This window comes from Vigna angularis, chromosome 6 (genome assembly GCF_016808095.1).
Source record: "Vigna angularis cultivar LongXiaoDou No.4 chromosome 6, ASM1680809v1, whole genome shotgun sequence".
Classification (NCBI taxonomy): Eukaryota; Viridiplantae; Streptophyta; class Magnoliopsida; order Fabales; family Fabaceae; genus Vigna; species Vigna angularis.
In genome coordinates, this window is record NC_068975.1 from 34,447,827 (window position 1) to 34,470,577 (window position 22,751).

The following is a 22,751-nucleotide window of genomic DNA, read 5'->3' on the forward strand; positions in this document are numbered from 1 at the left end:
AATGATACTTTTTTTTTCAAAATCTTGTTTTATATATTAAGAATGAGCAGTTCAATAAACATAATCTTTCTTCCTGGATTGGCGCATAATATGGAGTTCTTTCTGCAGCTAGAATATGATAATTCATATGACCTGACTTTCATTTAATTCCAAAACAAATTATATGAGACCAGAAATATTCAGTTTACTGAGCATAATAAGTTAAAGCTAAGAAATATTCAAATTGTAGAAAATTCTGAATACTGAGACTTGAAGGATTTGCAGAAGCGTTAGTGGCTTGATTGCCGGATTTTGAGCTTCATTGAGCTGTTATACAAAATGTGTCATCCAATGCAAAAACTTACTGCCAATACTAACTAACTGGATTAAATTTAACCTTCTACGAATTTTCATTTATTTTTTTAACAAAACTTGTGAAAACTGCTTTTAAAATTATTGCATTGTAAATATTCTAAAGTACGTTACAATGACCATTCTGTCTAAGGGAATTACTAACTTAAACGAACATTTGCACTAGATTAAGTGAACAATAAATCTAGATGGAGATAGTTTTTATTGCCTGTTTAAATTTTTCCTTATTCAAGCATACAATATTCATAGTTTAAATGAGATTACTGATTTTTTTTCACTTATTTAGGTTAACAATATTTTTAATTTAAATGAGATTGATCAATTCCTTACTTTGATGAAATTAAACCCTAAAAAAAACATATTAGAATTTTCATTTTATTTGAGCTTTAAAATAAAAGATTAAGAAACATTAATGGTCTAACATTTAGACAATTAAAACCAAAAATAATATTACAAATGATTATGTTAAAGACTTTTCCTTTTAGATGAGTAGCCATAATATTTTTAATGATGGTTGTATTCTTAGGTATTTATATATGTCAAGTTAGATCTATTTTGGGTTGAATTGAGTCGGGTATCCATTGAACTAGTTAAGTTAAGTTTTGGATGATTCAAGTGGAATTAAATGTATTTTGGGTTGAGTCGAGTTGAACTCACATATAGTCATAATTGTTAAAAAGTGAATTTTAAGTCTAACTCAACCTCACAAAATAAACTTGTAAAGTAAGATTTTCACCAACTTATATATTATCAATTGACCTTATCTCTAGTCGATGTGGGACTTCCAACACACACCCCTCACGTCGAGGTATAGACATCATCTCAAGCGTGTGGACTTTAAGCCTAACTCAACCCCACAAAATCGACTTGTAAGGTGAGGTTTGCACCCACTTATATATTACCAATTGGTCTTGTCTCTAGTCGATATGAGACTTCCAACAATAATAGTATTGAGTCGAATCGTGTTGAGTTCATATCGAATTGAGTAAAATTTGTCACACATTAAGCCAAGTCAAATTATATGAAACCATATCAAGTCACACATCGTCGAGTCAAATCAAATCGGTTTGAGTTAAGATGATTTGAAGTCCAATTTAGATTAAATCATGTCAATTTAATATTAGATAAAATGGTAGAACTAATGTTTGACAATGACAAACAAGTTAAATTTAATCAAATAAATTAAGTGGATCCATAACCTTCCAATTAAGTTACAAATAATAAAAATTAATTATGGACCAATTTATAATCAATGCAAAATATTTAGGGATCAATTGAAATACTTTAAAAAATCAGTAAAATTCTAAAAGATATTTAAAAATCAAGTTGTGTTATTATTGATAAAATTTACTTTGATCATGATGTTAATCCTGTATAAAGTCTTGTGCTTAATATTTTTTTTTCACCCATTTATTTGAGGTCAATAAGAAAACTATTTTAGAAATGAGTTAAAATTGACAAATTAATTTTACTACTATATTTTTTATTAGTAATAAGAAATTGTTTAGTTTCAGTTATGCAATGTGCTTTCACGCGTCTCAAGAAGAAACAACTCGTGAAACTGTTTCTTAAGAAGAAAAAAAGTTTACGTACGCAGGAGAAACCTTCAAACGTGGATTATAGTATGAAGAAATAAAAACATATTTAAAAAATTTGGTAAAATGAAGAAGAAAGGAAATAGAGAATCTTTTGGAAAAAACAACATTATAATCTATAGATAAATATTTTGATTTGTGTCTGATCTTCCTAGCCAACTTACTCTATCACACTAAACTTCCATACTTTATCTATTTGGAATAAATTTCAATAACTTTAAATAAATTGTCAATAATTAAAAGTAATTTTACATCATAATTTAAAGTGTTAACAATGTTTTTTTCCTTAAAGTATAATATAGTTGTAGTTTTGTTTTTATTTCAAAGTTAGATTATCTAAGGTGTTGATACTAAAGTGTATATCATCTTTGTCTCTTAACGGCGTTAAATTTTTTTATAAGGTTAATCGTTTGTCACGTAAAACAAAATTAACGTAGTTAAACAAAGAAAATTATATACGTACATTTCTTTAATCTATATATCTAACATGACCCAACTTTGAAATATGAATAAAATTTAAGATCGAATTATAATTTAGGAATCTAACATGACCAATCTTTGAAATATGAATAAAGATCAAGATCGAATTATAATTTAGGAATCAAAGTATAAGTATAGTTCATCCTAATTTAAATTATTATGTATACATTTAGAGTATGGTTTTGCACTTAAAATAATTATTTAGTATTAATTTTAATTATTTTATTTTTTATTAGCTAATACAATAAATATATATAAGAAAAAAATAACTTGAATCATATCAATGCAAAAATCATAATTCACTATAGCTTGAAATAAAATGACTCGAATAACTACCCAAATCAATCCATAAAAAAATAAGTGTTGAGCGATAGATTCCCCATACAAATTTTCATGTATATGGATCCTTCAAATTTTCATTTACTTATGTAAGTTTTTCGTAGTGATTTGATATTTAAGACACAAACTCAGTTCTTTTTACCTTAAATACAATTGGACGATTCTTTTTACTAGCAATTCGATTCAAAACTACATATACAGAATTTTCTTTTAGAAAAATTACATCCAAAAACAAAACATGTCAAGTGGACACAACTTTGTTACGAAGAAATCGAAATTACCGATATGAATTTTCTTTTAGAAAAAATACATTCAGGAACAAGACATGTCAAATGGATACAACTTCGTGGTAAAAAAATCATTATCACTAAGAAACATGACATGTGTAATGGATACAATTTCATTGTGAAAAATTCATTATCACACTATACGACTTTTGAAATGTGAAAATAAAATCGTGTACCCGATTTCTGTTTTAATATTAAAGTCCTGAAACAACAAACTACTTCAATTTTAATTAATTACATTTAATCAAATTTGTACAGGCTGATACGATTTCAGAAAACCTTAAAATTGTGAGGCATGATATGACTTCTACCAAAATACAGGAACATTGAAGTCGTAACGACCTATTTTCATATTCTAGAAATCACTGTCCACAATTAGAAATTCGATTCAAAACCAAATTCTAAATGTGCCCAGTAAACAGGTCTAATTTTAAAAATAAAGTGTTCAGTGGTCTATTTGGAACACTTTTTTAATTTGGTTTATTTAAAAAAGGAAAAATCATCTTTGAAGCAAATTAGAGTGTAAATTGGCAAGAACGATAGGGGACAAAACAGATAAATAGCATAAAAAAATTAAACATAAAGGGTAGAAAGAACGAGTGTTAAAAAGTTGAAAAGCTTGAAATGCAGAGGAAGTTGGGAGGAATCAATGCATTAAAAGAATAACAGAAGAAAGTGGCGATAATGGAGACTACTTTCCACTATTTGGGTGGGACTTGGTGCAAAGAACTTTCCGTCCCTTGGCACGTCGTCGTCTTAAAATAGCTCTTCCACCTGGTGTGCTCATTCGTTTGCGGAAACCATGAGTGCGTGCCAATGATTTTCTTGATCTGTTTCTCTTTGTCTGACAAAGAGCAGCCTTGCCTGCCCTCACAACCAACCCACCACTTTTTCCTCTTCTCGCCCCAACATTAGATGTCAACTCCAATCCAAGTGACAACCCTTGACACATTCACAATTTACTTCACATCAACAACAACTCCTATGCTCATGCAAATTAAACAAATCTGCCAAACACTTCAAACCCTGTCAGCTATTACTAACAATGCTAACAACTCTAGTTTTCCCACCTCTCTTTATCTTTATTCTTTGCTAAGTTATTTACTATGAAGTTTAAATGCCAAAATATGTTGAATTTTAATGATAGATTGAGCTATTGCTCGAGTTCTCAAATGCTATCAACCATGTTAATGAAAGGATCCCATTGAGATATTCTTAACTGATGCACCTAAGATCTAGATGTAATCTTTGAACCATATTGGGCTCATTGGATTAATAAATTCAACCATTGCTACCAAAATTCTTTGAGCCAGAAGGATTAATAAACTCAACCTCCACAACTAAACCATAAAAGTTCTGGAATCATTTGTTCTTATGTTATTATTGGTGGTCAAGTCTGATTTAGAGTTTCCCAGCGTAAAAACGAGTAAATTTAGCAATATATAAGTGAAAAACATTCACAAATGCGTCTTAAGGATTTTGGATTATGGATGGTATCATGGTTTCCTGTTTGTTACCAAACTCAAGGTACTACTATAACAAGATCACAAATCCTTAGAGTGAGAAGAAGAAAGAATTTCATTACAACAACTAAAAACAATGCCGCAATCATTCAGCATCTTAAAAATTGTCATTCAGGGATACTGGTATGCATAGTCAAGTTCATAGGATTTGTTCAGACTGGATAACATATTCAGACTTCAAAGCTACTGATTGCATTTAATCCGAAAACACAAAGGTTAAAAAAGCAAGCATTTTAAACAGGTATTATTGTTCTAAACAGTGATAAAAGGCTTGTTATGGTACTCGTGTACTACATAAATATATTTGCTTGGCTTCACTTACAACCCATTTCATCCGCAAGTGGTGGCATCAACTCCTACAAGCTTGCTTAAATTGACACAAAGAAATCCCTTTCAAAACCCAGAAGAGTAACTTCGGTTCCAAATTGTGTCCATGTACAAGTTAAATTAAACTCAACCACAATAGCATGTTTTTTTCAAAAATCCATTAGCAACATAAATCCCTACATCCCTATTAAAATAAAGAGAAATCACTTCCAATTCAAAACTGCCACTTTCCCAACTAGAACAGCTATTAAAAAAATGTTTAAGCCTGGCATACCATACTTTGACAAGGAAGAATTCAGCACTTCCTAAATAAAACTAACAAAAACAATGATAACCAAGGGACAAGGAAATTCACCAAGAGTAACCGATTGTGTAATTAGCGAAGAATGAGATGGGAAATAAAGGCGAGGAGTGAGTACCTGTAAAGGAGGAAGGGGAAGAGAGGTGGGAAGGAGAGGAGAGGAAGGAAGAATGGAGGAGAGGAGAGCGAACGTTGAAGAAACTGCTGCGGCCAACGTTGAGAGACAGTGAAGATGGTTTTGGGGCAGTGAGAATGAGAGAAGCTGAGGGATTGGGCCCTTTCGTGGCTATGCAAAGTGATAAGGAAGCCATTATACACCTTTTTGGTTTATTCACCTCTCTGAATACAAATTTAAGGGGAGCAATGGGGAAAATATCAAAGTATTAGTATATAAAAATAAATTATATATGGAATCTCAACTGGGGATGTAGCTCAAATGGTAGAGCGCTCGCTTTGCATGCGAGAGGTACAGGGTTCGATCCCCTGCATCTCCACTTTTATTTTCATAAAACATTTGTACCATTAATTGATATCAATTACTATTCTTGTTATTATTATTTTTTTCAACAAAATTTTGTTATCATTTTTTTATTTTGACATTTATTACCATCATGAACAATTTTACTACCACCTTTTTTTTATTATTATTATTATTATCACTATTAATATATAATTTTATAATAAATTACACTAAACATTAATGAGAATTAATATTTACCTTATTTTTTATTTCACCAACTTGTATATTGGTCTATCACCAAACTTTTAAAAAGGATATGGTTTTTAGGTATAAAATTTTAAAACAAATGGGAATATGAATATAGTTCAATTACTTGTAGTTGGATAAATTTAAATTCAAACTTGAAATGGTTCATACTCTCCCCTTTTTCCAAAGTATGTTTTGTCTATTTATATTCTTTTTGAAATGATTCGTACTCTCTTCTCTCCAAACTATCATCACTTAATTTTTATGGTATCTAATACTATTCTTTTTATTGATACAACTATTAACTATTATTTTTAGTTTCAATAATTTTATTAAATCTATTATTTTAAAAATCATTATTATTACTATTGTTATTATTATTATTATTATTATTACATTTATAATCATCTTGTTATTATTATTTTTAACACTATTACTATCATAATTATTTATTTTATAAGTTTTGTCATATTTTTTATGGTCACATTCATTACCATCATCAATAATTTTACTACAACTATTATTTTTATTATCATCATCACCACAGCAATATATTAATATATAATTTTTATAATAAATTACAATAACATTAATGAGAACTTATATTTATCTTATTTTTATTTCATCAACTTTATTTTGGTCTATCACCAGATCTTTATAATAAAGGAGATGTTGTTTAGGTACAAATTTTTAAAACAAATGAAAATATAAGTGGACGAGAGTAGTTTAAAGGATATATTGTTTAGATACAAAATTTTAAAACAAATGGAAATATGAATCTACCATAGTAATTCAATTACTCTCCTCTCTCCAAACTACGATTTGTTAACTCATTTTTTGAAATTGTTTTGTCTGTTCAGGTTCTCTTTTAAGATAGTTTTTATCATGAGATGACATCATAAATGTTGTACTACTCATTTTAAACACATTTTAATAATAGCTGAGATTATTTTCAATAAATGTTAGTCTAAAGATTGTTTTCAACCAATCATTATAAATGTAGTTAAAGTTATTTATCAACTAGCATTATTAGGTCTTTCTGACCAATATTAATTAGCTAAATATATTTTTTTATTGAAAGTAACCTTTTTGACCAATAAATTAAAATCATACTTCACTTCGACAGTTATTTTCTACTTGAAATGATAAGAATTATTTATTTATTTATGTATATTATAATTATTTTTTAATTAATAATTATAATTTATAACTATTATGTCGATGATTTATTTTTCCGATTTAAATTTATAGTATTTTTTGTGTCATTATTTTTATTTTATGATATTTTTTTGTATTTGATAACTATTTATACCATAATAATGAAATCACGTTATTAAAATAATTTAAATTTGACATCAGTTTATTTTATTAATGATTTGTATTAATGTAATTTTAAAATAAGTACTAATAATCATAAAAGTTAATTCAAAATATTTTATAGCAAACTTTTATAAATAAAATTATAAAACCATTTCAACTTATATTAATAGCCATCGTATACAGTCATATCTAAAGAAAATTTTATAGAACTAAATCATAACTTAAATTATATTGAATATTTTTATAAATAAGATTTAAAAAAGATTTGTGTTTGTTTCAATTCTATGAGTGGTGAGGGTTGGGGTGATCAAAATTCATAATGATACGATTTTTAAAAATTGACTTCGAATTTAAATCATTGATTTTTACACTTTTTCATTTGAAGAAAAATTTCAACCAATTTGATACGAAATGATCTAAAATGGATTTTAATTAAAATCGTTTTTAAATAAAAAAATCAATTCATAAACAATACTCAAAAAAAGTAAATATCTTTATTACTTTTTATTAATAAATTTCTATATTAAAAGAAAAATAACTGAACAATAATTAATATGGTTTGGATCGAAATCTTTGACAATAAAATGGTAAGCATCACAGCAAAACCTACGAAAAAAAAACTCTGTTTTTTAACAGTTTTGGGGGATGGAAGTAGAATTGCCTTTTTCTAGTTTCACGAAAAATCGATTTGAAAAATATCGTAATAGAAAAATTCAAATTGTTTCTAAATATGGTAATAGAAAAACCAAAACGGATCATAAGTATTCTTGAAATTATTAAAAAAAGTATAGTATTCCTCGAAAAAAAAAAGAGAAAGAATTTTTAAATTTAAAATATTTATTACCATGTTGGAACGTGAAGATGGTCAGGCGTCGGTTAAAGGACAATTTGGAAGTTCTATTTTTACTCTTGAGAAGGGGCAGAAAAAGAACAATAAATCCTGCACGAAAAGGAGTAGCATTTGTTCTGGTGACTTAGAAGGGAACAATTAGAACCTTCTCTTCCATACATCAGAAACCATGGATCACACAGATCAGATTTATCATATGGTGATACTTTTAAGAAGCAGTGTTCCAATCTTTGCAAACACAACGAAAACTAAGAAAGTCAATAAGCCCTAGACCATTCGCAATTTGCGAAAGCATGTCACCAGGTAGATCTGACCACTTCCCAGTCATGTCTCTCCTTCAATCTGCCTTTCAAATCATCATATTGCACCCTGCATCCTACAAATATACATACACATAAATATATACATCTACCTTTCAATATATATACAATACCAACCTTACTCTCCTCACTTTCAGTGAAGTTTGTTTTCATTTTCCGTTACAGAACAAAAAATCTCAACAACTTCAACATCTCGGTACGATATTTTCAATTTATGAACGCGTTGGATTATTTGATTAAAATTGAGTTTAGGTTGCATTCTTAAAAATTCATGACAAACTCATATACATTTATGAACATTGCCAAACGTAAATACAATCTTTAAATAATTATCACACAAATAAAAAATCTTAATTATTATTTCCTTTTTCTATAAGATTATAACTAATTTTCTACTATTAGGTCCACTAGCCACTATTCTAATGACTGTCACCATGGCCAGTGTCATCAGGCCGTGGTGGTCGGTGGTCATGGGGAGCCTAAACTTTTCGATGTACAAGACAAATTGAAAAACTATGATATTTTAACAATTTAAAAAATATTTTTTCTTGCACACATTTTTATTTATTTTCTATTTTTATTGGCACATATTGTCATGCTACGAAAGGAATATCAAGTGCAAGTATTGTAATAGCCATTTCTAATAATAAAATATAAAATTTAAATGACATAAAAAACTAAAATAACAATAATGATATATATTTATTAGGCGGTTGTATAAAAAACATGGGAATTGTAAGACTAAGCTAATCCGTTATTCAACCCCCTGAAAGTTGAGTTTTTTTTACTGTGAAGTACTGTTTCCTTTTTTTTTCTTTTACTCTCCCACTTTTATTTCTAATTTAAATTATTTTTAATTTCTATTTCTTTTGTTGGAGTTTACATTTATAAAGATCGTGATTTTTTTTATAATATATAATAATGTTAAATTTAAAATTATTATTTTTAAAAAATTAAAATTTCTTTGAGAATTGAAATTGAGAGGGCTCAAAGGCAACACTGAGATAGATAGATCGAAAAGAAGGAATGAAGGACAAAAATAATAAAGTAACGATCATACAGAATATTGACACGTGGTCAGTTTAGAATAATGAAAATGACGGGATGATCTAAAATTTCAATATGTATAGAAAAAGGGGCTCATAGACAAAATTGAAAGAGAAGTTATATAAAGGTAAAAAAAGATGCTAAGAAAGAGCAACACTCTATTTGATTTCTTTTATCAGTTTATTTCATTTTTTGGTAATTTTGTTTTTTGTATTTACATTTCTTGTATTTTTCAATTTTTCAAACATCTTTTATTTTAATCCACTTTCGTCTATACTATATATTTTCATTGCATGAATTCTTAATTAATATTTACATAAAAAGATAATTCAGAAAATTATATTTTTTTGTGAAATTGGTATAAACTATTTACATATCGATTTTGTATTAATTGTGGAATCCTGAATGAAAACCTTCTAATTTAGTTTCAAAAATAGTTGTTCGCTAATACACATATCCAAACCAATTCGAGAGACAGATACATCTTAATGTTTTTTCTTGAAAATAAAGTTTTGATCGTTTAAATATTACTATTAGTTTTTATTTTCAAATTACCTGTTAATTTTACACATAGAAAGCTGTTTTTATTTTTAATGAAAAAGTATAACATCAGTTTGAAACCACTTCCGTCCATTTAATTTTCAAAATCTACCAATTGGCGTTGACAATAAAAAAAACATTTAAAATTACTTTTAAAACTAAATATAAAAAAATATTTAGGTTAATCTTTTAATTTATGTTTTTCTTTTTTAATATAAGTTTATGTTTCGATCGGTCGACTCCAAGCCTATAGTACCAGTTTATATTTGTAAAATAATAATTATTTTTTATTGAGATTTCAAATACAGTTTTATTTGAAAAATTATGTAAGTTGTGTTAATTATATATTTTAGAAAGTGAAAAAAAAATCTAAGTATTACATCAGAGTTATCTATTATTTATATCATAATGTATAAATATAATTGCTTTTTGTTTTTTCATTATGGATAGATATTTTTTATTCTTTTTATTTTATTTTTGTTATAATTTATTTGTTAATAAAAATGAATAAAATTATTAATATGTATAAACTAATTTATTTAACGTTATAACGTTTTGGTCCTCGAAACTTTGGTTTTAGTCCTCATTAAAGGAACGTTTTGAAAAGAATGAGGACCAAATTGTACCTTACTTTGAAAGAGGAACGAAAACCACAAACTGCCAATAGTTTAGGGACTAAAAACATATTTAACCCTTATAAAAAAACTAAAACAATATTTAATTATAATGAATTAAAAAATGAAACTATCAACCTAAATCTGATTTAATTTAATTCAATTTCTTTTACATTTAAATCGAACTAAATCAAACCAAATATTGTTTAAATATATTTTGTAATAAAATTAAACCGGAGATCCTTTGTTTTTTTCTTTGATGTAAATTAAATATTTTTTTTGGGTTTAAATATCTTCTAAAAACTTCGAATCAATAAATCTTTCCTTTCAGGCAAGCTCTCTAACGTGCAGTTTATCCTTTCTTTATTAATTAGAAACATACCTTTCGATTTTGATGCGCATTTAAAAAAATAATAATATTTTTAGTTTTATAGTTGATTCATTTTAAATTATTTAATATTTTAAAATAAAAGTATCAATTAATTAGTGGTATTAGATAGATATTCAGTAGAAAATATACCCAAAAAAAATCTGCAAATCTTATTTAGTATTAAATTATTGAATGCTAATTAAGGAACCAGAATTAGAGAGTAGGGATTAATTATAAAAAAAACCAAATCCTTAACAATTTAGATGGTTTGGATTAAAAAAAATACCGAGCAATGAAATATATATTTAGAAAGAAATAAGAAACCCGTGAAAGAATGAGCCAAAGGGAAAAAACTGAAACCCTAACAAGTTACCATGTCTGATCTGGAGGAACATAGCAATATTTAGGTTTGATCCATACTCCTTTAAGATGACGGCTTTCAGATTCCTTAGGCGCCTTTATGCTTTCATTCCCAATTAACAAGTCATAATTACCAGTATCGCGTGAAACTGTAGTTCCCACCGTAGAAATTGAATCATTTTCCTCTAAGAATGTCCCTTTACCATTATTACGGTGTTGAAAAAAGTTCTCACTTATCCTGTAGCTCAAAACTACCACATCTGCAGGACTAGCTGTTGCTGGACGCAGATAATAACTCTTCCATTCACTGCTTTTAGAATCGAAGCTAACCAAACCTTGTTTCCCGTCCAAAAAGTGAAACTCATCCCCTTCGTAGAACAAAGCTGTCCTCATTGTTTTAAAATTGTAACCCTCATACGAGTGCCTGGTCCACACCTTCTCTCCCCTGCAAACCATGAAAAGCTGTAACTCAAATTGACTCAAACGGTTCAGCACAACAACAGTGCAATTTTGAGCAGTGGGAGCAGATGAAAATGCTGCAACGTGGTCGGTTACTTCGGCGATTGGACAATTCGGAAGCTCTATTTTTGCCTTTGAAAATGGGCAAAAAAAGAACAAAGAACCCTCACGAAACAGTAATAACCATCCTTCATACGATGCAAGGCATGCTGCCCCTTCCAGTTCTAGGGTATGGCTGATGTAGCGTTTATGCTTGCTGCTCAGCAACGAACACTGAGAACCTTCTCCTTCGTAAACGAGGAACCAAGGTTCACACGTAGACGAGTTATCTTCGTGTGAGACTTTTGAAGAAGCAATGTGCCAATCTTTGCATACACATCGGAAACTGAGAAAGTCCATGAGCCCTAGTTCACCCGCAATTTTCGATAGCAGGTCATGCGGCATATATGACCACCGTTCTTCTTCCACTGCCATTCTGCTATCAATTGGAGTTGGATCAACGTCTGAGTTTGATGATTCTATTGGACTTGGATCAACGCGTGTTGAAGCATGTGAAACTTTGAAACAAAGGATATTCCAAAATGCTTGAAACAAATCAATGTAATAGGTAAGTGCCCTTAAAGCAACTCTCAAAACTCGTCTCATCGTGGTTTCTTTTATAACCTAAAAAATTTGTTGAAACAAAAGCTGCGGAGAAACTTGCTAAACTTTTGTTCACATGTGATTTTATATATATATAAACAGTCAAACAACAAAATATAAAGAGAACAGTAACAGAAATGATATTATAATATACGAATATCAATAATATCCTTTTCCTTTTAAAATAATATCTTTTATTTTTAAATGAAAGTGCCGCATGCTACACTTTAAATGCGAATGACTTTTTATTCATTTTTTATTAAAAATTTTATTATATTTAATTATTATTATAATAACAACAGTTAAAGTATAATTATAAATATATTATAATTGTGTTATCTTGTAAGAGTATTAAATAACTATAAAATAGGCAGAATGATAGACTATTTTGGTTGAAGAAAGGTAGTGGGAATTTGGGAAACAATTAGAGGTAACTCGAAATGGTGAGGAGGAAAAAAGAGATAGGAAATTAAAAACTGAGAGCGATGTTGGGAAAATGAGTTGTGATAAATGAGGATAATAAATATAAACATAAGAGGATTTGGGAATGTAATTAAATGGAGATGTATTAAGGAATTAAGAATTAAGGAGTCAGTATGATATGTATTCAAGCAACCAACTTTCATGAACTGAATAAAGATAGATGTTATGAACTTTGGGATGATAATAATATAGAATGGATACATAACGAAGTTAAGAAAGAATAGGGGATACTTACTATGTGGCATACAAATATATTGTAATATGAGAGGAAAGGGTTGAGCATATGAAGAATTAGTAAAAGAGAGATTATAGACTTCAATGACTACTGTACTGAAAATTTTGAAATGTTTGAACTCCCTTACGTAGGAAGAAAGTAAACATGGTATATACCCAATGGAAAGGAAAAAAAGTAAAGTAGAGAATCTTTGTCTCTTATGAATGGATGGACCAATGATCTAGTTGTAAACAGTATATACTTCATAGGCATTGTAATAAAGAATACATTAGTAGATTTGAGCGTATAGAACTACTTAGTCAACTTAGGTTGCTAAATCTAAAAAATAATCAATAATGCAACAAAAATCTAGGATTAAGTGGATAGCACAGGGAGATACTAACTCCAAATTCTTCCAATCATATATATTAAATGGAGATCACTCAAGAACAATATCAAAGGGTTGGAAATATTATGAGAGTGGTGTGAGGAACCTGAAATTGTAAAAGAAGCTGACAAAGAAATTGTTGGCAACATAGGATATTGGAATTAGGCTAGATAATATCCATTTCCAACAAATAACGGAGGAAGATAACAATATGTTAATTAATAGATTTGATGAAATGAAATTAAAAAAGCAGTATGGGAATGTGGTAGCAACAAGAGCCTTGGCTCATATGGATTCAACTTCAGCTTTATCAAGAAATTTTGGGATGTTATAAATAAGAAAATCATATTAAATTATCATCATATTATAAAATTACAAGATATTAAATTATATATTTATTACGTTATAATTTATAAATAAATTTAAAATTTTATTTATATTTATTTTTGTTAGTTAAATATAATAATATTATTAAAATAGACTGTAAAATGAAAGTAAAAAAAAAAAGTGGATTTCAAAAAATAATAATGTCAAACTGATCCTTTCTTGACTCTTATAAAGGTTTACTTTAATATCTTATTATTATTTAACTTTTTACTATCATTTTTCCAATTTTGTTTTTAAAATTAGACAATAAACACGTAAAAAAAATAATGAGTGTATTCTTATTTTATTCCTAAGATTAGATGATAAACCCATTAAAGATGGTTACTCCCTCCACAGGTTGTTTCATGCACTTTCTCATTTCTATTTTGTCCTTAAAAGCTTATTCTCATAATGGAGCTCTCATCCCTACATAAATAAACATTTATAATGTTCATAAATTAAAATCTACAAAAAATATTTAATAAATTAAAAAAAAAATTTAAGAGTTGAAACGCAAAAGCTTGAACGAATGTGAGAAATTCGTTTAGCCTTCAACGGATTTCTCACATCCGTTCAAGCCTTCATGTTTCTCTTCTTCTTACTCTTACACAACACACCACATACATCCATTTACAGAACACATATACAAAAAGAACAAAAAGAATGAAGCCTTAACCACAAAAATGTGTAAGGAAAGAATAAACGAAGAGAAAGAGAGAGAGGGTGGGGGCTCTGTGTGTGCGAAGAAGAGAGATAGTGAAGGGGTGGAGTTTGTGTGTAATTAAAAAAAAGAAAAGTGAGGGGGTAGAGACTGCAGAATTAGAGTTTTAAAAAAAATAAAAGAAAATAAATGGTAAAAATTAAAAAGTTTTAAGGTAAGATATTTTTGAAATAAGAAAAAATATGAAGAGGTGTATGGAGCCGTCCGAGTTGTGGTGGAGGGAGTAACTCTTCCCATTAAATTGTAATAACAAATGACAGCTCATTCTCTAAACAATAACAAAAAAAGATCATTAAGTACTTAAAAAAACATAGAAATCACATACACAAAAAAAACATTAATTATTCTTGCAAATACAGGAATACAAATTATATTAAACCTTTTTAAAGTTTAGCTTATTAATAAAATGAGTTAAAGTTAAGTTCAATACTGAGTTGTGTTAAAACAAAATGTAACTATGTAAGTTTTATTCATCTGATTTGTAAATTCACATTTATTTTTCTTTTACATAAAAATAAAAAAATATTAATCATTTTTTTTAAATATTAAAATTCAGTTTTATATTTTTGAAGTTCTTAACTATTTTTTTTATAAATTACCACGTATTAAACTATTTAATAAAATATATAATTTTATATGTATATATAAATAATATTATTTTTAAAAGTTAATTAAAATTTTGTAGTGAGACTAAATCCACTTTAATCCTAATTCTAATTCATTTGAGAAGGGGTTTTAGGAGTTGGTTTTTTCTTGTTCCCACTTGAGAGACTTTTTAAGAAGAAACTTTTTTAAAAATAGATTAGGATTCATCATGGATAATGAATCAAGTTTACAACTCAAACCACATATATAAATAAATAATTAATGAGGTGATGGAAGAGATAAAGAAAAAAAAAAGTGAGATAATGATAAAGATAGATTATAAGAAAACATGTGATTCGTTAAGTTGGGATTTTCTATATCATAGGATAGAGAGACTATGTTTATATAGATCGTTAATAAGTTAGATTAAGAAGTATAATGCATATATGTAGTGTCTATAGCATAAAATGATTTAATGGGAATATATTTGGATGAAAAAATAATTATAATAGTGTGTATTACATGAAATAATTTAATTAATTAGACTGTTGAGATTAAGTTGCTTGATATACGATGATTGTGTGAAAGGAAGTTACTTAAATATTAAGTTTGAATGTTGTAAACCTTAACTTTTAGTTTAGTAGTTAAAAGAGTTCATCTAATTAATATAGTTGAAATTTTACAATCTTATTATTTCTTCCTTGGTACTTTAGTTATTTTTATCTTATTTTGCACGAGGCAGAATTTTCTTAATTTTCACTTTTTAAGAAATAAGGTATTAATAATGACAGAAAATAAGTTTTATTTTATTTTATTTTTATTATAATTATAATTATATGCACGTTTCAAGATATTAGGATTTACATATAAGTATTTTAAAGGTAATCACTCTTCCTTATTTAAAACCAATACAGGTATGAAAATAGTATATATTCATGGTTCTTAATTAATGTTTTTTAATTACTATTTGGTGGAAAATTTAGGAAAAACTAACTATAAGCATATCATACAAAAACTGTAAACTCAAGAGAAATTCAAATGAAATAAACGAAAAGTAGATTGAAAAACGTAACAATATTAAAAAAAACGACATTTAACATTTTTTTTTTGTAGAAGAAGCTCGTATTTTGAAACAATAATGCAAATACAAGAAAAACATAATTTTCATTCTAAATAATTTGAATATAATATTATGAAAATCAACTCAATTATTGATTCCATTGAAATTTTGGATTAAAGGACTAATATATTAGGTTGTTGATTGACCAGTCTGTATTAAAAAGTATCATACATATTTAATACAATTTGAAAATGTAAAAATAATTTTAAAATTTATGTGATAACAGAGTGCTGATTAATATATAAATTTTATATATGTGCATTCAGATCTAAATTTTAAAATATTTATAATAAAAAAATGAAATTTCAATAATAAACAAAAAAATGAAGATTGATGGATGTTGTGGCAGAATTTTAATAACTGGGTTTGAATTATAGTGAGTTATTAATGTGAGTGTGACAGGATTGAGTGGAGGTGTTTATTTGAGTGACGTAATTTTGTAGGCAGATATCAGCATAAGTTGTTAAAAGAAATATTATGGTAGTGACGAAAGAGACTTAGACTGGGTGACAAAATTTGTTATCGGGAGTTAAGATGTGCACGTTTTAACAGCCACAATTGACTATTGCATGGATAAACAAGATGATGAGGTTAACAGAGAGAGTGGAGTATGGGTCCTGAGGGCCCAATTTGGTGCATGCTTTTGGATCAGTCTAATCTGTGGCCGACATGGGTTGCGTGCTGCTGTGGGTTTCTTCAGACCTCTAAACTTTAAAAGAATCTTTTGGGCTTTGGGCTGTCAGAGAGGAATGGAGGGTGGCTAATCACACCGGAGTTGGTGGAGCTTCCACCTCCACTTGTAGGGAGGTTGCACTATGTCCGACGTAACATTTCATACTACATTTTTTAGTCAAACTTCAAATCACACAATTGCAAATACAAAAATTACATAAATTTAGATATAATATATTCATTATATGATTCTATGCACAAACTTTACTATGATATTCATTATTTTACATCTTCTTATGTATCATTGATTAGAAAAAGTTTTTTAACAGTTTTTTTAATAATATTTATACACTGTGTGGTAGCTAATCCATTTTAAATATACATACTAATAAAAATAATGATATATAGTTTATTATTAAAAAGTTATTAAAAAAAATTATTAATATATAGTCCTGTTTAACTATTAACACTTCATTAAATATTAGAGATGTTTATCGGTTTTCACCACGTTAAACATTTATCTATATGATTAATTAAATCCTTTAAAATAATAATTGTGTGAAACATCAACAATCTAGTAGTATAATATTGATTATTTATTCTTGTCATCTCAGCATCCTCTATCATACAATTAAGCATGGAATGATCATTCTTGAATCAATTATGAATAACTAAAATTTCGAACAAAGAAAATTAAAGAAAAGAAAGAAGGACATAATAATAGTTGCGTATAATATCTTTTGTATTGCATGGACGTCTTTTTCTTTTATAAATGTTTGAATAGACATCTCTGTATGACCTGCCCTTTTATTTTATTGGAGTAATTTTCTTATTAGAATTATAATGTAATGGATAAATTTAATTAAAAAAAATTATTCATTTGTTGAGCAACTTTAACTTAAACATTATCCTTAAACATTTTAAGATGAATTTGTGTACTCTTACAAGACCATTATTATACTAATGAAATCGTGACCAAATAACTGAGAATTTCATATTGACAATTTGATGACCATGAAGTTTGTATAATGGAAGTTATCAAACGAGTTGAATCATACCTAAATAAATAATTACTATATTTTCATTCGAACAATTTGATGAATCAAATATTATATGAAAACTTATTTTAAATACTAAAATTCAGTATCCCCTTTCTGAAAAATAATTTAGCTTCTATACATTTTAATTAGTTAGTGTGAATATCTAATAAATTTAATACTATTAATCTATTTATTTATGAGTTTACTGTTTTTTTTTTCATTTATGGTAAAAAATTTATTTTATTTTTACATTTTTTTTACGTCAACTTTTTTATTGTGATAAATCATAATATTTTTTTATTGCATTGATTATTTTAATCTACAACTAATTACAATACTTTTATTTCACAATATTCACATCATATTAAAAAATATATATAATCAATTTTTATATTATACTAATACTAACGACCATTCTTTCAACATGAAACATATTGTTTTATTTTACTTATTTTAAATTTGATTTAAAATTTTTAAAGAATTAAATTGATAAAAATAGCATAAGTATGAAAATAATATATAATAATATAAAATTTAAAACTATAATTAAAGATATTGACATGGGTAGAAAACAAATAAAAATAGTGTGGAATTGAATAAGTTATTGTAAATTAAAGTAATTTCACATGATTGTCAAATTCATCAAACATGAAATATTACAATTTTTATTATTTATGTTGAATATAAGACATTAAAACATCAAACAAGATAATTACTGAGAGATGATTTAGATGAATATAAGACATTAAAAGAGTACTAGACAAAGAAATTTTTGGAATTGAGATCTCAATATCAAAATCAAATATTTTTTTTCTCTCATCAAGTATTAGATTATTGAAATAAATTAAGATGATGACGTGTAAACTAACAAAATCTCTCATTGAAGGAGAGTTGAGGTTATGCATCAAGGAAGATCAAAATCTAATTAAGAGGGAGAGTTATCAAAGATTTATAGGAAAGTTGATGTATCTCTTTCGCACCAAACCAAATTTAACTTATGTTCATAGTGTGAATAGTTAGTTCATGCACAATTCATACGAAAAATACATACAAATTCTAATGTATATAAAAATTACTCATGAAAAAATAGTTTTGTTGAAGAAGAATTCCAACTACAATGATCAAATGGATTATACTGAAACAAAATAAGCAAGCGTTCTTGATTATATAAAATCAACCTTTGGACACTTCACATTTGTAGAGGTAATTTTGTCATAGAGAGCAAAAAAAACATAAAATTGAAAGTTAAAATTAAAGAATAGTTTTCAAACTCGACGAAGGTTTATGCATTAAACTACAAACTAAAAATGTATATATAAACATGACATTCAATTACATTGTGATAATAAAAGTGTACGTGATATTACAATTTTTTATCAATATGATCGCATGAAACATTTGGAAGTTGATGGTGTTTTCATAAAAAAAAACTTGATAAAAACATCCTAAAGTTTTCAAAATATTCTATTTAAAGGTAATTAATAGACAAACCAAATTTTCAGAATATTATTAGACAAATTAGAAATATGTAACGTTCCTTTCTAGAGAGAGTTTTGAGATAAAAACATTTTAGCCAAATGATAAGTTTGTACAGTTTAATTTACTATTAATTTATAAAAGTAAAATGTTATAAAAGAGTTTCTTATATATATATATATAATATGAATTAAAATTATAAAATAAATTCTATTTTTCAGTTAATTCGACCTTTTAGAAACAAACACAAAAATTTAAAGGAAGAAAATATAAACGGTTCTTAATTCAACTTTTAAATAACATAAAACTTTTAATATGCAGAAAAAAGGAGAGTACCAATACTATCACAAAACAGATAACAAATATAAAGCATCAGCACATTAACCTACATATCATTATTTTCAATACCAAGTAAGATAAAGTTTTATTTTCATTACTATAATGATACATATTTACTTTAAATGATTATAAAAGCGCGATAGTAAATAAAATTTGTCATAGGTATTAAAAGCATTCCATATTTGTAAAAAAAAAAAAAAACACTTTAGAATTTGGTAGACTGATTATCATATTATATAATATCCAAATTCATTCGAAATTTAATGATTTATTATTATATAATATCGTAATTAACGAGTGTATATTTTGATTGAATAAATGAATTAAATCATTAAATCCGATATTTTACATATTACAAAAAAAATTAGGTTTTATGATTTTTTAATATTATTTATAAAATATAATGTTAGAACAACTTATAAATTATTTAGATTTAAAACAATTCAAAATACTCCGTGAAACTTAAAAAATAATTTAGTTCCGTTCCAAATTAGGTTCACCAAAATTATTTTATCATTTAGTTTCGACAATTTATATTTATTGTTGAATATTCTTTCATAATTTAATTCAATTCAGTTGGTGTTTGTTTCCCATCCCTCTCAACTTAAATGAAGCTTATAGGTAAATATCCTTAATTATTACTATTATTATTTAAGATAGATTTGTTTAGCAGCCCAAGATTTTCACAGTACTAAAATTGTTTCTAATATTCGTCAACACAAATTGTCCTTAGTAATATTGATAAAGACCCATTATTTTAATGACAGGAGTCGCCGTGTGGTTTTAGATCACGAATTTATTATTTTATTTAATATTAATTATTTATTTTAAATTTTTAAAAAGTTGAATACTTTTTTTAATTTATGAAAAGATGTATTTTAAAAGTGAGAGTTAGTTTAAAAATAATAAGATTCAATTATTTTAATATTAAAATATTTTAATATAAATAGTTTTGTTATGAATTAGTTATATTATTTTAAAATATATTATTTAATTTTATTTATAATAAATTTTTTTTTCTATTTGTGTGATTGAAGAAGTGAGATTATAAGATTGATTTTTGTGATAAGTTTTTTAAAATAGATTGATCAATTTATTTATTCGGATAAATTGAGTTTTAATATTCTTTTTTTTGGGTCTTTTGGTTTATCTGTTATATATGAGTTTTTTTTCCACTTACATGCATTATTTTAGTCATTTATATAAGTATTTGTTGATTAGTAATCATAACGGTATGTCGTTCTTATGATGATTATATGTGTAGGTAAAATATCTTTCAAGTTATTGGTTAAGGTCATGTAAGGTCTTAGGTCAAGTAAGGGAAACTTCTTTTTGGTGTGCATGAGTTTGATAAATTGATGAATGCATGTTGATGGTTGATTTTTATGTTGAGAATGAACTTTAATTGTTTTTAATAAATTTGATTTGTGTATGAATGATTTAATTTGTATGGTTTGAATGATTGGTTCATGATTTTTGTTTGTTTGTGCTTGATTTTGTGAGACTAAGAGAATTTAAAAATAGAGCAAGAGCGTAAATTGATACGAGTTTTCATGTTTAAAATTGTTTTGAACCAATGCACTGAGAAAATAGTATTAATTTGAGCAATTGATATGGTGAAAGTTCACTTAAAATCACAAAAATGCATTTGTTGTCAACTGAGACGATGTTGAGTGGTATTAGAGTGGCGTTGAGCACTAGCTTGAGCTGTAGGTCTAGGAACATTTTTAGCTCCAGTGCGCTGAGTGACAGACTGTACCATTGAGCACCACCTTTTACGAATGGTTTAATGTTGATCAACGTCAAGATGCTGTTGAGCGCCATATTTGTATAACAAGTCTAAAACATTTTAGCTTCACGGCGTTGAGTGCTAGATAATATCTTTGCGCACAACTTTTTATTAGAAGAACGCCAACATATTGTTGAGTGCTACTCTTTGTGAAGAGTTTGACATTAAGCTCAACATCTAAATAACAATTTGTATGTTGGGTCTATGATGAACCTAATGTATTTTTATAATATTGTTTATTATTAATTAAGGTGATGATATGATTATGGACATATACGATGATAATGTTGAAGAAATTTGAAAGATAAATTTTTTATAGTGATAATTTTAGTATATACATTTACACATATATAATTCAATAATAAAAATATCTTAATATTTTGCTAATCTTTCAATTCATATAAAGAATGTATATGAACGACATAAATAAATTATATACAAAGGTAATTATATTTATTTACAGTATATTTTAAAAATATGTTTACTAGGAAAAATAATATAAAATATTTAATGATTAAGAATATCTTTTTAGCACATGCCAATATTTACATTTTTTTCCCATATACACATGTATATATTAAATATTAAACACGAGTTATTAAACTATTAAAATGTATTTTTCATTATATTTTAAGAATTGATTCACTTTTAATTAGTATTTTATCACAAGTTTAGGGAAAAAAAGTAACCATAGAATCACAAAATTAGAATGTATCAAAGAACGTGTACATATTTAAATATAGGTTTTTTCATCAAAACAGGCAAGTGATTTTGAATTTACGTATTCAGACAATTTTCTTAGAAAAAATAAACAAGTTATAAGAGACTCAGAAGACTTTAAATGACGAAGTTGTATACTTACACAACTTTAATCTAATATATAAATAAAAGTAATTTATATTAATTAAATTATTAAAAAAGTAAAGATATAAGGTATACTTCTTATATAGTTGAAGTCGGTTACCTCTTTACATCTTTACTTTTTTTTAAATTTAATTAACCTAAATTATATCTCATTAATATAAATTAATGAAAATATAATTTAAATAACATAATTTTAATAATATTATCTAAAATTAATTAATTGATAAAATTACAAAAAATAAAATTTAACTACAAACATAATT

General features: G+C 26.6%; 2 protein-coding genes and 1 non-coding gene across 3 annotated transcripts; 1 reads left to right on the forward strand and 2 right to left on the reverse strand.

The window, feature by feature from the left end:
* Positions 1-3,594: 3,594 nt before the first annotated feature.
* LOC108341761 (50S ribosomal protein L34, chloroplastic) lies at positions 3,595-5,542 on the reverse strand. Its single transcript, XM_017579409.2, has 2 exons — positions 5,322-5,542; positions 3,595-3,994 (listed from the first exon to the last, which is right to left on the reverse strand). Exons 1-2 carry the CDS (start codon positions 5,512-5,514, stop codon positions 3,744-3,746), a joined length of 444 nt encoding a protein of 147 aa, XP_017434898.1. The 5' UTR covers positions 5,515-5,542; the 3' UTR covers positions 3,595-3,743.
* An 82-nt stretch (positions 5,543-5,624) lies between these two features.
* On the forward strand, positions 5,625-5,697 carry TRNAA-UGC (transfer RNA alanine (anticodon UGC)). Its single transcript has one exon. It is a non-coding gene; the product is annotated as a tRNA-Ala (tRNA).
* A 5,642-nt stretch (positions 5,698-11,339) lies between these two features.
* LOC108341679 (F-box protein At4g00893) lies at positions 11,340-12,434 on the reverse strand. The gene has a single exon (XM_052879633.1). The coding sequence runs from the start codon at positions 12,432-12,434 to the stop codon at positions 11,340-11,342; it is 1,095 nt and encodes a 364-aa protein (XP_052735593.1).
* Between the last annotated feature and the right edge of the window lie 10,317 nt (positions 12,435-22,751).